The sequence below is a fragment of the Haliotis rubra genome, unplaced genomic scaffold (assembly GCF_003918875.1).
Source record: "Haliotis rubra isolate DU_JTF1 unplaced genomic scaffold, ASM391887v1 Scf658, whole genome shotgun sequence".
NCBI classification, from domain to species: domain Eukaryota; kingdom Metazoa; phylum Mollusca; class Gastropoda; order Lepetellida; family Haliotidae; genus Haliotis; species Haliotis rubra.
The window spans coordinates 558,759-575,126 of record NW_025767366.1 but is presented as its reverse complement, the minus strand read 5'-3'; the positions used below and the strand labels follow the sequence as shown (position 1 = coordinate 575,126).

The 16,368-nt window shown below is 40.5% G+C and overlaps 2 protein-coding genes across 2 annotated transcripts in view; one reads left to right on the top strand and one right to left on the bottom strand.

Annotated features, from left to right (window-relative positions):
• Positions 1-408: 408 nt before the first annotated feature.
• Positions 409-10,027, bottom strand: LOC124257316 (protein eyes shut homolog). The gene is made up of 6 exons (XM_046691351.1): positions 9,576-10,027; positions 8,639-8,833; positions 6,034-6,147; positions 5,552-5,798; positions 2,042-2,239; positions 409-1,334 (listed from the first exon to the last, which is right to left on the bottom strand). The coding sequence occupies exons 1-4, from the start codon at positions 9,898-9,900 to the stop codon at positions 5,740-5,742; spliced, it is 693 nt and encodes a 230-aa protein (XP_046547307.1). The 5' UTR covers positions 9,901-10,027; the 3' UTR covers positions 409-1,334; positions 2,042-2,239; positions 5,552-5,739.
• Positions 10,028-10,129: 102 nt separating this feature from the next.
• The window catches only part of LOC124257313, a 30,928-nt gene continuing 24,689 nt past the window's right edge, over positions 10,130-16,368 (top strand). Inside the window, exons 1-3 of the mRNA XM_046691347.1 lie at positions 10,130-10,222; positions 14,801-14,890; positions 15,448-15,640. Of these exons, the coding sequence (XP_046547303.1) occupies positions 14,810-14,890; positions 15,448-15,640 (274 nt within the window). The 5' untranslated portion in view covers positions 10,130-10,222; positions 14,801-14,809. The remainder of the gene's footprint in view (positions 10,223-14,800; positions 14,891-15,447; positions 15,641-16,368) is intronic.

Sequence of the window (16,368 nt, the reverse complement as noted above, 5' to 3'; positions counted from 1 at the left end):
GATCCACAAATAGTTAATGCTAAAACTTGGTGACAGTTCTTTCAATTTTATATTACACTGAAACACAACTAGTTATACTTTACTTAGCTCTCAGTCTTTATGTATCAAACCAAAAGTGTAAAACTGAAACTATTTGCTTACATGACACAACAAGAGAGTGACCAGAGACAGATGGACATGTGGTGTACAACGTTACTTCAAAAATCAAATGTTACTTCTGAACTCAGTCCATTTCTGAGACTGTACAAATTCAAGCAATTCTTTTGACTTTTTGAGAATCCACATGTTATTTAATACGCTTGTCTCAAACACTTTCTGTGAACATTGCGAACATTCCACGATGGTATTGAGGATTATGTATAATCTTTGAGACGGGCAGAAAATAGTAAACGCCGATATCTGAATGAATTTTGTATTATTTATTACATTCACTCTTGTCAATGATCACAAGTAAACGGCCCTATGGCATCATAATCATAATCACAATCTCATATTCACAAAGAGTACCATAGATATGAATAATTATATAAACGGCAAAACAATTTCCATAAAAACATCTCAACTACAAGTAGAGTCCGTTGCACTATTCCGGCTACTTCAGAAGCATGTGTGTAAATTGAGACAATAGATTTCGTTGATAAGAAACGACCATGACCTGTGCTTGTTATCAGCGTATTTTCATTACCGGACAGTTTTAGCAAATGCCTATGTTTAACTCGAAGGCTGAATGTGACCATCCGTCACCGTAAGGGACCGTTCATAATTTATGGCTAGTGTGTGTGTGCGTGCGTGTCCGTGCGTGCGTGCGTGATGGTTTTAAGGGGGTCGCCCATTTATTCTGGGAAGGTAGTGTGTGGGGGGGTGAGGTCATCAATTTTATACACATATACTAGGGGGGTCAGCAATTGTGTACATACACGCCCTAACTATAAATTATGAACGGTCCCTATTATGGAGAGCAAGTCCATTATCTCCTCAATATTCTTCACGCGCCATTGAGGTCTCTAAATTATATGCCAAGGGACATCATGACTCACTTTGCTTTTCCAGGAAATCTACATCTGACAGTGCAACTGGACTTTACTGGGCCTACCACGTTTGGGCAAGAAGCCAGAGCTATCCAGATAATAATAACAATGTTTGAAAGTCCGTTTTCTATCAACATCGAATGTTGACATTAGCAGGTACACACAGATCGGTGTGTTTCAGACATGCAGTGTTAAAATCCGAATTCTTCAGTGATGAGATATACTGTTCTTTTACGGCACTGACGTCATCACAAGAATCCGGACTGCCGAGGATGCCACCAGACGCACCGATGGGGTCAGCCTTATCTGCGTATAAATTCATACATTGATGTTTTTACAATATATCAATTCCAATTACAAAAATAGTTCACGTTCACAGATACCGATATACATCATAATATTTATAGCCACATACCAACATCATGATAGCGATACAACCCCGTTGGAATGTAGCTCATACCCGTGAAGGTCCGGGTTAGAATATTGATCTACAGTAACCCATGCTTGTCGTAAGAGGCGACTAACGGGATCGGGTGGTCAGGCTCGCTGACATGGTTGACACATGTCATCGGTTCCGAATTGCGCAGATCGATGCTCATGATGTTGATCACGGGATTGTTTGGTCCAGGTAAAAATTGTAGATGTTCCATATGTCTGAGTAAAATCACCATATTTGGTCTGGTTAAATCCATTTTGGGCTGGTAACATTTTGAAGTTACCAGCCCTGATGTCTGGCTGGGTTTTAGGGCTTATTTCATACCCTGCTTTATGGCTCTTTTAGCAATATCATACAGTATTAAAATATCACAACGCGAACAAACAAACTGTTTCTCAAAGTGTAGTGACGTAGAGAATAGAACTGGGTGACTAGCGAACTCTCAGTAAACAAAGCTACCACACATATCGGTGTAACATTTCGTACAATGAACGTGCTTCACCACTGTTCAAATACAAATGAAACAAATACTCAAACTCATTAATAATTATATTTTTTCAAAATATAAATGTCTTACCTTCACACTGGATCATTCCTGGGTTTGAAGACCAGGTTCCGCCTGCTCCACATGCATACCATTGGCTGCCATCAATGTCACGTGGTAGGGTTCGGTTCGCCAGGCAGCCAATCAAACAATATTGTCCAAAGTCTGGTCGCCAACCGTTACAGGCCACGTAACCAAATTCGGGGACAGACAGGTTATCGCATGGAAAAGCTGTAAAAGAAAATAGGGAAATTTGAAATTAAGCACACGTCCTCTTAATGAAGATACGTTAAATATAGTATGACCAGAAATTATTCAGAATTTTAGGAATATGTTTAATTGGATTTCTAGTATAAACAACCTTGACCAGCTATTAAGTGATTGGTTTCATTCAAGAGAGACAACTCCGTTAATCATTTTTAATTAGTTTGTGAAGAGTTATCACCCTTTGTTTACTTGCTAGCAGACGACATTTTCAGTGATCCTCAGTATGGATGATTTAGAGAAGAGGAAATTGATTTTAGAGTATTATAACAAGGTCATCAGATCGGCCAAAGTGATTTCAAGTAGAACAGGCATCCCTTTGTCCACTGTTTATCGTGTTTTGAAAAATATTGCAAATAGATATGGCATTGAACACCAATGAGGCGCAGGTAGGCCCAGAAAAGTGACTGTCGGTGACAGGAGGCGGCTTGCTATTCTTGTTCCTAAAAACAAACGAAGGCGTTTAGAAAACTTAAGGCTGGATATGATTGATAGAGGAACTGTGGCTGTCTGTAAGGAGACAATTCGAACTGAGCTGCATGCAATTGGTTGGCAGAAAAGTCACCGATCGCGATCATGAAACCTGAACAAAAGGAGCGAAGGTTGAACTGGTGCTTACAGCATAGAAATATTAACTGGGACAATGTGATTTTCTCAGATGAAAGTTCTGTGTGGCTGTTTCCTAGTATACTGAAATTCTGGACCAAACAAACTGAAAAACCTTTGTATCAGCTCCCAAAGTGCAGTCGAGGGACATTTACTTCCATCTACTCACGTGTTCTATGGAAATGTTTGGATTTTCCAGCAGGACAACGACCCAAAACATCGTTCAAAGCATTCACAGGCCTGGTTTCGGACCCAAAATATGACATTATTAGATTGGCCAAGCTATAGCCCTGACCTTAATCCAATAGAAAATGTTTGGGGACTTATGAAGGAAAGTGTCAATAAGAAAAATCTGACAATTATTGCTGAAATGAAAGAAGAGGTGGTCCGAGATTGGGACAGCATGGACCACGACTTTCTAACTTCTTTGATCAGTAGTATGTCCCGCCGCATTGAAGCCTGTATTGCTGCCCATGGTGACTTGACAAAATACTAACTGTTCACCTGTCTTTGAATCTGGAGTTATGTTCTGCTAATATTCACATTTAATACGTAAGTAATGAGTGAAAAAAATATTAAAAATTACAATCTTTAAATTCTCAACAATTTATGGTTGTACTATAGTATATTATGGTTTATGTCTTTAGAACGATATAACAACTGGGTGCATATTGTTGGGTGTATAAAACCGGACATCAGTTGGGTTTCTTTAACGCTGCATTCATCGATATATCGATATATTGATAATGTAAATAATGGTGTCTGGACTAGAAAACATTTTGTTTAAATTTTAAACATCTCGATCCACACATTTGGATTCGATCGCGTACAAACGACCAAAGCATGACCACTTTGACCACCGATCCATTTAGTGGCCGTCTTTATGTAGGCTAATTCTGCTAGGGACCTGAATGCTGACAGGAACTCTAACGGGTATACTTGACATGTACCATTTACTAAAAGATTTACCAGAGATTTGCTGAGAAGTTGTTTTATCATGACTAGAACATTCAATGTCTCAGTAAAGATTTCAGAAATCGCGGTATTTCCAGACATTTCCAGAATTGACACATCAGTCAGCAAAAGGTCCTATATAGTTTTACATTTTGACTAATTCAATATGCTTTGTGCTTTTTCATATGAGCAGTTGTCTAGGTTCTCCGTGTGTTTATGATAAGTGTCACAGGTAAGGCAGGAAACGCTCATCTTTTTACGAACACCCGTATTACCATTGTGGTTGTGGAAAGGGATTTTACTTTTACCAATTGCTGTACCGGGTTAGAATAGGTCTTCAGCAGCCCATGCTTGCCGTAAGAGGCGGGCTTGTGTGCAGACTGAGACTCGCTGACTATTTCATCGCTTCAAAAAATGATGCTTATGATGCTGGTCACTGGATTGTCTGGTCCAGAGTCGATTATTTAAAGCCCGCCTAATTGCTGAGTGTGGCGTTATACAACAAACAAACCTACTACTTCTGAATTATAAACCCTATTATCTTCTCAGTACCCAGTTTGTATCACGATGACATTATCAGCTCCAAAACTTCTACTGTCCATACACAGTTTCCAACATCACATAACCACCCATGCATATATCCCCAAATGGCCTAAATACAGTTATTATATATACATATTATAACTGCATCGAGTAACATAAGGTTTGTTGGCGTTTGTCCTACATATTTGTGAGTTTTAATAAATACTTGCAAGAAGTAGCGATGTTAAACGGATCCCAAACAACATAACCTGATTGTAAGAAGAGGATGAATGGATCGGTGGCCACACTTTGTGTCATGCAGACAGCATGTCTCTGTACAAGGACGACCTGGGTCTCTGTTCAGACTGTACAGACAATATATCACTGTTCAGACAACAGAAATTACAGTCCGACGTCATATGCCTGGATTACTCCTCAGTGAATACATTTCTCAGGCTTAACCCAGAGGTCAGGTTGTTACCAAACCCATTAGCATTATTCTACCGGCCATTCAAACAAGAACAATGAGCTATGAGGACAGGTAGAACAAGCTATTGAAATGTGTTCGATGGCGTAAATTAAGATCCGGGAGATATGACACAAATTATTAATGCATTTGTCATATCTGATGTGTTGTCTTTGGACTACTGCCTATGTACATTCTCACACAAAGGAGAACAGGTAGCTGTGTGGCGAGGAGGAAGTAGAACGCCCCTCACAGACCATTGTTCATAATGTAATATGTCATGGTTTATCATTTAACGTGTCTGCCAATTCATCGCGCAATATCGACCGTTAACAATGCAGTTACTAACGAATGTAAATACATGTACACACATGGTTCTGGTTTAACGTATCTATACCATAATATCATATTACGACATGTCAGCCTTACGTGTCGTGACTTCGCATAATGTACAGACTTTAGATGCGCATTAGTGGTAAAACCCATGAGTACAGATATAGGGCTGACAGTCAAACCTATCATACGGCGACCCTGGGATGTGAACCCATGATCTGGCATGAAGCCAGGATGCCATTCTAGTAAGCACCTGAATTGACCACTCCCGACTCTGTGAGTGTGTATGTGTGTGGGGGCGTGCGTGCGTACTTGCGTGTGTTCGTGAATGTATGTTTGCATGCATTCATGTTTGTGTGTGTGCGTGCGCGCGTGCGTGGGCGTATGTTATGGCTTACGTCTAATGCTGAGTTGAAACTTGCACTCCTTCTGTAAACCATTGTTTGTCTTGGTGGCCACGTACTGGACGAAGAAGTCGCCCCAGGGGAAGCGGGAGGAGTTGCTGACGTAGTTGGATGTCGTAGTGACTTCGTTATCAAGTGGGTCTGTGAAGGCTGGCACTGTCCACTCGTGGGTCAGTTCGTGGTCAGCTGTATTGAGATCTGTCCTGTTTCCACAGCCACTCATTACAGGGGGGTTGGACGTCTGGAGCAATATTAGGGAATATTGTGTATATGGTTTCTATTTGTAAGGTTGAAAAATCAGATATAAAGTACATATAATGAATAAACAGTCATACATACTCAACAACATGCCACTCCATCGCGTTTGTGTCTTGGGAAGAATTCTTGGGAGAAAAGCGTGTTTTCAGATTTGAGGTGCTATTAGCATTCAATGGCGGCAAATTTTCTGACTTGACCAGACATGTTGGAAGTCTTACCTTCTTCACAGTTGACCCCTGACCATCCAGGTGGACACACACACGTGTACAGGTCCAGGCCGTTCACACACGTGCCTCCGTTCTGGCAGGGGTTGCTGTTGCAGGATTCAGCGACTGGAGACACAAACAAATGTGACCGTTATACAAACGCCTTGAAATATTCTGACGTGGTGTGTAGCAATAAATGCCATAGACTTGACAAGACATACCATGATCACTTAATGCGTGTTGTTGTATTGTAGCTGCTTCGTTATATCAGGGGATATTCGAGATTATACCACTAGGGTATGTTATGTCCATTGTTCTGGCAGGTTGATGTTCTGTGTATCAACCTACTATCTGCACGTGCAGAGGTTGATATGTGGATAACAACCTCTGCGGTGCAGGAAACGCACGTGCAACAAGCAATGGACGAGTCCATTCGGCACCCACGTGGTGTAAGTAGGTTAGCACACACACACACACACACACACACACACACACACCCCTCTGCGGGTGATATGGATTCAAATCAACCTTGAAGAGGGTGCTAACGTATACATAACAAGTCATTGCAGCGAGTTGGCGGGCACTGGTAACGGATGGCCAAGCGAAAGGTAGGACCAGTTGTAACATTGCAATAGACATGTTCACGGTGTATTCTTTGGGTGCAAACAGAAAGACGACAGGTGGCTAAACACTGTCTCTCCAACACCCAACCACACACCTCATCGTTGGCCAAGCATCTGCTTATGTGGCATGGTCCGAACGGATATAAATTTGAGAGGGTCTCATAAACTCTTGTCTCTCAACACCTGACCCCAAAACGACGCAGTTTCAACGACCAAGGCCCACTCGTGCTCTGGGCCAGGACTTTTGGCTGGTCATTGTATTCTATGGATGTTTTCCAGGTAGTCAGTTACGATGTGTGTACGGTGGATACGAGCCTCACCATCTTCATACACAATAGAAGCGACAAACCCCTTTCCGCATCCATGGACCAGGATTGCAAACCGCACAACCAGTACGATTTTTGGGTTGAGTTGTTCAGCTACCCTTCCATGGACACTATACAACAGCATTCTGGCGGTCATCCTAATGGTCACACTGACCACGCCACACCAGACCTAATCCCAATTGGCGTTGGAAGAATGTGCCGATGTGTCAAGGTTTGTACTCAGTGGATGTCTCTCGTTGAGTTCTACTTTGCAGTTTGAAGAATGGAAAAGCCCTTAGTCGTTCAGCACAGTGTAGGTGACATGTTTTCGGTAACAAATACTGCATTATAGTAAAGTGTCGATAGCTGATATATATCCCGGTGTCAGGGGTTTTCGACGATGTAAGACAAAAACGTAATTTTTATCTGTAATATCATTTAAAGTTTTATTTTACTAACCTCGGGTGATAAAGGATATATTCATCTATTTCACACAAAAATATCAAGTGTTTCATACAAAAATAGCGTTGATGACATCGTATCGGCGAAACAGTGGCCGCTCGTAACACCCGGGTATTTTGTATGGGTTTTCGACGATGAGCCATACTTTTTGCTCCGCACTGCGAGGGAGTGTTGTGATCACGTGGCTTCCTATTTATATATTGCCTGTCGCCAGCAGACGACTGATCTTACTGAATTTTCGCTTGCTATTATTTGTTATAAAGGCAATTGATTTTGCATCTGAAGTGGTATTAACGATCTCGGGTAAATAATATTGATGTTTGTTTGTTTTTCACATAACTTTACTTCCCGACTTCCATTGTCAATAAAACTTCTCACGACAGCGGCTGGGCACCCGCCCTACCAGTGAAACTGTTTGTTCACTCCGATCGCACAACTACTCACCCGATATAGCGCGAGCAATGCAATCGTCGAAATCACCAGAACGTCGAGTACAGCTCGTGTTGGGATATGTGTGCTACTGTGTCTAATGAATAGCATCAATGGCCGAGATCGGTTTCAGATAATTCCCTAGAGGGTGACACGCATACACAGAGGTACTGAATGACTGATGGGAAACCTTTTCTTTATGTTAGAGTGTTCCATGGTGGTCCCAGTGTTGTTTTACCTCATTCGCTTTTCATATCCGACTTATCTACATCGTTCAGGCGCACGTTCCTTTGAAGAGGATGATCCATGCGCTATGAACATAGAGATTATTACACGAGTGTTTCATACGACTTATACGAAACGAGTGTAAAATTCCTTTCGCTCGAGCAATATGCAATTTTGCACGAATTTCGTATAAGTCGTGTGGCACACTTGCGAGTGTAATAATTTCTTTTTAATCCATTTTATTCATGTACATATGTGCAGTAAAACACGGTAAGCAAGTGTGACTGCCCTGTTCACTGATGTCACGTTCAACTGTTTAATGACGTCACAGATGACGAAATACAGAAACAATGGTTGCTTGGCAAAAGTCATATGTACGCATGTGCACATATGGTATATATGACACTGGTTATGTTTCACCATATGGATAAAAAATACCATTATTAAAGGTCTAAAGATTCAACATTAAAGGTCTAAAGGTTCTGTTTCAATATTCTATGCTTCAGTGCGGCAATGCAGCAATAACTATTGCTGTAGAACCATGATAATTTTCATTAACGAGTCATGACTTACATAGGCACCTTGGCGTAGACCCTGTCCAGTAGCCGTATGTGAAGTAGCTGCTGTATGTTGAACACGTCATTGTGGCCGATCCAGTTATGTTGTATCCGTCGCTGCACGTGTATGTGGCCACACTGCCGTAGTTGTAGCTGTTGCTGACGGTGTAGGCACCTTTAGACGTTGTTTGTGGCGTACCGCAGGTAACAACTTACATAAAGACAATAGCGTTATGTGAATAAAAATAGACATATAAAGCGGTTTGTTATATGAGGTAAAAATAGAAAATACTTTGAGAGAGACATTTTGTAAAATGAATTACTGAGAGAGGAACATGACAAAATACGTTCATATTGGTCGATATCTGCACGCCCATTCATCAGAACATAAATATGTACAGACTACATATACTGTCATCGGCATATATTACGTAACACTGGCTCTGGATCAGGTTTTTTCCTTCATCTACGAAATTTGTTAAAGGAAACGATGTGCTAAATTTAAGGATATTAGGAGGACTTTTTATGCCGGCTTTAAATCAAAGGGTCATTCACCCACTACACGTGCAGCGACATTTACCCGAAGAAAGACCAATTATCACTAACTGACCCTTGAAGAAACGGATTAGAATAGATGGCAGCGGACTGAAAATAATCGAGTCTGGACCAGAACAATCCAGTGATCAGCAGCATAAGCATCGATCTAAGCAACTGGGATACGATAACACGTGTCAACCTGACCACCCGATCCCGTTAGTCGCGACAAACATGGGTTGCTGAAGACTGTTAAATATCTTAGGTAAGTACTGTGTCATTATACAAACATTCCCGACCTGCGTGGGGGATATTACCAGGTGAAATCAGTTTTATGTTTCGAAGAATAACATACAAGCGGTTACTAATCAGCAAACAGAGGATGAAATACAGACATGTGATTAGTTCAATAACTTTACCATTATCACAGCATGTTCCGTATCTTCCTGCCGGGCACCTGCATCCGCCGTAGGAGGAGTCGTACGAACCGTAGGTACAGTGGGTGTTGCAGTCTTGGTAGTCAGAGCCGCCGGCTCCACCATCACAGTGTCTAAAAGTCCCACAACTGTCAAGCACCCACACTTTCCTCTTTCTCACCTGCCTCCCGTAGCAGAGCTTTGAGCATTTCGACCATTCTTGCCAAACATCCCATCTGCATTCACACGCATCCCATGTTGGAGCTCTCTGACTCCACGCAGCAGGCAGCATCAGCAGAACAAATATATACCATATACATGAAAACATTGTGGCCTTGTAAACCCTTTTCTGGTTGTAGAAGATACTATCCGGATGAAAACTTCATCAAAAAACCCTGTTGACTGTTTCATCTATTTCTAGAGACAAGATTCGGAAAACAGTCCTTGCATTACTTCTTCAATGGCTGGACAAAGACGTCGGTTGAGATAAGGCTATTGGGTAGATTTGGGACCGCCTATCCATACTGGCTATACTTAATACAGGCGTCACACGACAAGGTGTAATCTAATATGCCGCCTTCACATGATCTACACCCGAAACAGGCTTTTCCGTTACAGGCATAGAAACAGACTTCAGGCAACCAGCAGGGGTAAGTGGAATATTGCGCTACAGATAATTCTTAAGTACATTTAGCAAGATAGGTATTATGAGTGTAAGCTGAAGTATCAATCTTGCAGATATTTACATTTTCATTTTGATTTCCTATAAGTGACGTCTTCTGGTTGGTTAGTTCTCAATTACTGGATAAAGCCCTGTCAGCCTAAACTGAACACGCAGATCGCTAGTTGCAAAGTTGAAGGAAGAATTCAAGAATTAGTCATACAAAAATATACACGAAAACGATAGTACAATGTTATTAACATATTTTCTGAGCTGTCGGATCAAATGAAAAATGAAAAACTTACGCCAACATATGACATATTTTTCCAGGTTTATTCTTAAGTCATTGTTTTACACATCGTAGACATTTTTCCTAATGTTTTTTCACCTATGCATATTAAAAGGAAAATAGAACAATTCAATTTTTACTCGTTTGGTTTATGATGATTATATGAATCCGATGATAATTACACTTATCGCCTGTAGTATGGAACTGTGGAAGATTCGATGCCAACAAATGCTGAAAACGCTATATTGTTGCTTCAAGGTCATATATTGAGGTCACGACTCGTAGTCCAGATTTAACAGTGTTATGTTTTCAGGACCAGTCACCGATCGATTTAATATTCTACCGGTGTCCAGGATAATCTTAAAATAATAATTTATCTCCGATATTTACTTACATAAACGTAAATGTTTGCAGTATTGGCTTCATTCCCTGGCATATAATATTTCTCCTTTCATTATCAAATATATTTGTCATTATTTCGAGGTATTTAGTCGGGTTATCCCGTGGCCTTCAGATAATAATAAGTTCCTGGCTTCCTGGTATTATCTTAAGGATTCCGGGTATTATCTTAAGGATTCCTGGTATTATCTTAAGGATTCCTGGTATTATCTTAATGATTCCTGGTGTTATCTTAAGGATTCCGGGTATTATCTTAAGTTTTCCTGGTATTATCTTAAGGATTCCGGTATTATCTTAATGATTCCTGGTATTATCTTAAGGATTCCGGGTATTATCTTAAGGATTCCTGGTATTATCCTAAGGATTCCTGGTATTATCTTAAGGATTCCTGTATTATCTTAAGGATTCCGGGTATTATCTTAAGAATTCCGGGTATTATCTTGTGGATTACGAGTATCTTCTCGTGGCCTCGGATTATTATGTCGGAGATTTAAGGTATTATCTAGGGCCCTCTTGTTTTTCTGTTTAGTTATGTGTGTGTGAGGTGTGATGCCGTGACTCCTACCAATATTCTTGAGGTCTGTGTGTTTTAGATTAATTGCGGCCCGCAGGTGTGTCAGGTAATTAATTAACGACCACGAGGTTTTATCTGGTATTATCTTATGGCCTCTAATTATCATCCTGCGACATTAAGGCATTATCGTCTTGTGACCTTTGCGTTTTATTTCATAGTCTCATGGTATTATCATGTAGTCCTCCAAACAGTATTTGCTTGTCTCAGGGTAAGATCTCAAAATCTAGAGGTATGTACTCGCGACCTCCATTATGTTATATTCTTCCGTAATCCGAATTCCGAATTATTCTATTTTTAGTGCCACATATTCCGCAGGTGATTTTAATATGTGGGCACATGTACTTTACTGGAATGTGTATACCATTAAAAACAGTTTAACAAATGCCGAAACATTTCTGTCGGTCTTTTATATTAAAACTGCACTTACTAAGCAAGGGTCCACTCAACCTCATTCGAGTAATTACATTAAGTATACGAATGAAGCCGAACTCACAGCAACATGTAGAACAATTAGCTACGCAGTCTGTAAAATTTAGCCAGATGGTTTCTTCTTATAAGCCGGCAAAACCAGTGGTTAATGTTATGAGATACATATCACGTCATCAGAAAATGATTACACCAAATCACCTAGCAACTCAATCATTTGCAGCTCCTCTTGCATGTCATATATAGTATGACCAGAATTGATTGAGAATTTTAGTAATATGTTTAATTGGATTTCTAGTATAAACAACCTTGACCAGCTATCAAGTGCTTGGTTTCATTCAAGAGAGACAACTCCGTTAATCCTTTTTCATAAGTTTGTGAAGAGTTATCCCCCTTTGTTTACTTGCTAGCAGACGACATTTTCAGTGGTCCTCAGTATGGATGATTTAGAGAAGAGGAAGTTGATTTTAGAGTATTATAACAAGGACATCAGATCAGCTAAAGTGACTTCAAGTAGAACATGAAACCGATCATGAAACCTGAACAAAAGGAGCGAAGGTTGAACTGGTGCTTACAGCATAGAAAATTTAACTGGGACAATGTGATTTTCTCAGATGAAAGTTCTGTGTGGCTGTGTCCTAATACACTGAAATTCTCGACCAAACAAACTGAAAAACCTTTGTATCAGCGCCCAAAGTACAGTCCGAAATTTAATGTGTGGGGTGGCATATCTAAGTTAGGGGCAACGCCCCTCTGTGTATTTGAAGGGAATATGAACAGTGAGCGGTACACAGATATTCTCGAAAGAACATTTACTTCCATCTGCTCACGTGTTCTATGGAAATGTTTGGATTTCCAGCAGGACAACGACCCAAAACATCGCTCGAGGCATTCACAGGCCTGGTTTCGGACCCAAAATATGGCATTATTAGATTGGCCAAGCTATAGCCCTGACCTAAATCCTATAGAAAATGTTTGGGGACTTATGAAGGAAAGTGTCAATAAGAAAAATCAAAAAATATTGCTGAAATGAAAGAAAGGTGGTCCTATATTGGGACAGCATGGACCACGACTTTCTAACTTCTTTGATCAGTAGTATGTCCCGCCGCATTGAAGCCTGCATTGCTGCCCATGGTGACTTGACAAAATACTGTCTTTGAATCTGGAGTTATGTTCTGCTAATATTCACATTTAATACGTGATTAATGAGTGAAAAAAAATATAAAAAATTACAATCTTTAAATTCTCAATAATTTCTGGTTATACTGTACATATACAGCGACAACGCATACAGCTGGCCTTATGGCCTATACCTATACTGGTGGCTGTTACCGTCGCTGAAGATATACATTTCCTTTCTTTAATGTTAGAAACCCGAACTATCGTTCACTGACAGTGATATTTCGTACTGAAGTCTCACATGAACATTTCGATGTCTATCTACATATTGGTGTCTATCTATTCTAACGAAAGGGATTCCATTGTGTAGGGGATAGAGCGTCTAGTCCGATACCGGCCCAGTCATGCATCAACAAGGTAAAACATGTTACTCCATATATAACCCTGCTTGGCACTCGCCAGTTACTGGATAACCAAGGACTGATATATAGGCTGTAAGACATGTAGAAGTACGGTTATTCATGTTGATCCTCGACATGGCACTGTACAACCGGTCGCATGACCGCATGCAGCACATCTTCACCTACGATATTTTATTTATTTTATTTTATTTTATTCCATTTTATTTTTATTTTCGGGTCCGTGTTCGTTAATTGTGAAGCCAAGGAACATTCTGGATCATGAAAAGCAAGCATGCTAAGTCTCACGTTTTTAAGGGCGTTCTGGGATTGTGGGAACGTATACATGTGTATACGTTATAGGTGTACCTTTACAATATATTCACAAATCCTCCCAAAGCATATTGTCATATATTTATAGTCTATTTACAGACAAGCAAACATTAAAAAAATCTATAGTACATTCCTAGCTAAAATTTAAACGGTGAAATGGTTGCCTATCAGCTGAAAGGGATATCATGTATTGTTATATGCATGCATCAGAAGGATCTCTCATGCAGAGGGAGACTACTCTTAACAAGTCAACTTAAAAACAAACTTCCCTAATTTGTTAGACAATATGAGAAAAGAGTTGGAGTACCAATGTTTTGAACAAGATGCTTACTTGAGGTCACTCCCATTCTGTACCTCCTTTCTGTTGGCGACTTGGTGCCTGAGTGGTTTAGATCGCGGCGAATGGATGATGCTTCACTCGCAGAATGTGGGTTCGAATCCCGCACTGAACTCAACCAAATACTAGAATTTACACTTTACTAAGAAAGTGTTATTCCACAAAACATTTGTGTGACTAGTCTTCATCACGATGATGAAAATGTTTTACAGTGACACAGTTATAATACATTTCATTGTAATGTGTATTCCACGTAACGTAATTATATAAAGCAAATTTAGCTAGAATTTGTAGATTTTAAACGTGCCTGTCAACACTTATAATAATGTTCATACTTTAACTGAACCGATTAGAACAGCTTTCAACAATTTGACTTCGCGAGTAGCTGTAAAACTGCTGATCTTGCGTTAAGCAAATATCACTCCCTCACTCCATCAAAAGCGAGAGAAAAAACACCTGAACAGTGAAGTCTCAGTAGCACATTATACAATACTTTGCTATTCGCCTCAAGGAAATAGCCTGCACACATAGAGGCTCACATCACTGATATCTGCCTTCTCATAGTGTTCCTATACAATGTATTTCTTTAACGTGTGATTATGGTGCGCACGCTGCTGAATTGGTTCAGGTCTTTCGAGTTGAATATAATTAACATGATTATTATTTACATGACAATCACTTAAACATTTCAGTTCAGGTCCATGGCTCGCTCAGTGTGGTTGTGTTTGGTTCTCATTGTCGGCGTCGCTGAAAGTCGAATTCTTACAAAGGATTTGTACAGGGTAAGTAGCATTTAGTCTGGTGTTTGCTTCACGTCGTACTCAGCAATGTTCCAGCTATATGGCGGCTATCTGTAAATAATCAAGCTTGGACTAGACAGTCCAGTAATCAGCATTATGAGCATCGATCTACACGTTTTGGATATGATGACATGTGTGAATCAAGTCAACGAGCCTGGCCACCCGATCCCGTCAGCCGCCTCTTACAAAAAGCATGGGTTACTGAAGATCAATTCTAACCATGATGCATAAGACATAAGTGTAAGATGTGTCTTCTTTCACATAAGTTGACTGAAGACTGACACAATTGTGAAATGTTTCTCGTAATATTTTTGGACTCTTAAACACTCGCGTTGCAGAGTTACATCCCTTAGTTGTATCAGAAACATATGATAGCATTTTCGAATACTCGTGCTCTCAAATATATGTTTCCAAATATATGTTTGTCAGTTCAATAAACGGTCTGACCTGACCTACTGCTGGATTCCATATAAATCTAAGCTGACACGCCGTGGTATAACTGAAATACTGTTTCACTCGCTCCTTGTTCTGTTCTCCAGATACAGGATCTGGAGACTCGGGATGCGTGTGAGCTTCTGGACAGATTGGACGGGGATGTGCAGTGCAAAGGAAGTACCTACGATGCATTTTCTGTTGCCGGGCACGTAATCACAATGGCTGACACGGGGACTGTATGCCGGGCTAGACATTCGCTGGATTTTTTTGCTTGTAAAGGAGGGCTTTGGGTCCAAGGTAGTAATCTTGTATCTTGTTTGTTTGCTTGTTTAAAATTTGTTTGTCACAAACACTTTTATATGTTATCTGTCTATCCAATATAACTGATAATGTCCTAAACATATTGCAAATGACAGAATGCATACGTTTCATATTCTTGCCTTTTTTTTATGAAACTTGTACTGGTGAGACTTATTTGATCGTTTATCACTGAGGTTCATGGCTTCTTGTTGGTCCTTCATCAGACGAACACTGAACGTACACCTCATCCCCATGTCATCCTTTGTATTACGTATATATGGCCATGAGGCCAACAGTACAACATGTGTAAAACATTATGGTAAAAACATGCATACCTCATCCCCATGGGGGCGGTGGGGTAGCCCAGTGGTTTAAGCGTTGGCTCGTCACACCGAAGACCCGGGTTCGATTCCCCACATGGGCACAATGTGTTAAGCCCATTTCTGGTGTCCCCCGCCGTGATGTTGCTGGAATATTGCTAAAAGCGGCGTAAAACTAAACTCAGTCAGTCAGTCAGTCATCCCCATGCTCCCCCTAGGAAATCGCCATATTGCCAACAGACGTCAATGACATAATCAATATCGTCACTGGTTACGACTTCTGTTTTCCTCTGTCCCGATTCACTTTTCACTTCCTTGATAGTGTCCTTGTGTTTGGCAAATTCAAGATGAACATCAAGCCAGTATCAGACAAATGCCTGAGACAATGTGATGGCGGTGGATCGT

Coding starts and splice junctions, on each gene's coding strand:
- LOC124257316 (XM_046691351.1), bottom strand. CDS start 9,900: ATGTTTTCATGTATATGGTATATATTTGTTCTGCTGATGCTGCCTGCT. Junction 8,834..9,575: donor CGGAACATGCTGTGATAATG/GTAAAGTTATTG, acceptor TCTTTATGTAAG/TTGTTACCTGCGGTACGCCA. Junction 5,799..6,033: donor AGGGGTCAACTGTGAAGAAG/GTAAGACTTCCA, acceptor ATATTGCTCCAG/ACGTCCAACCCCCCTGTAAT.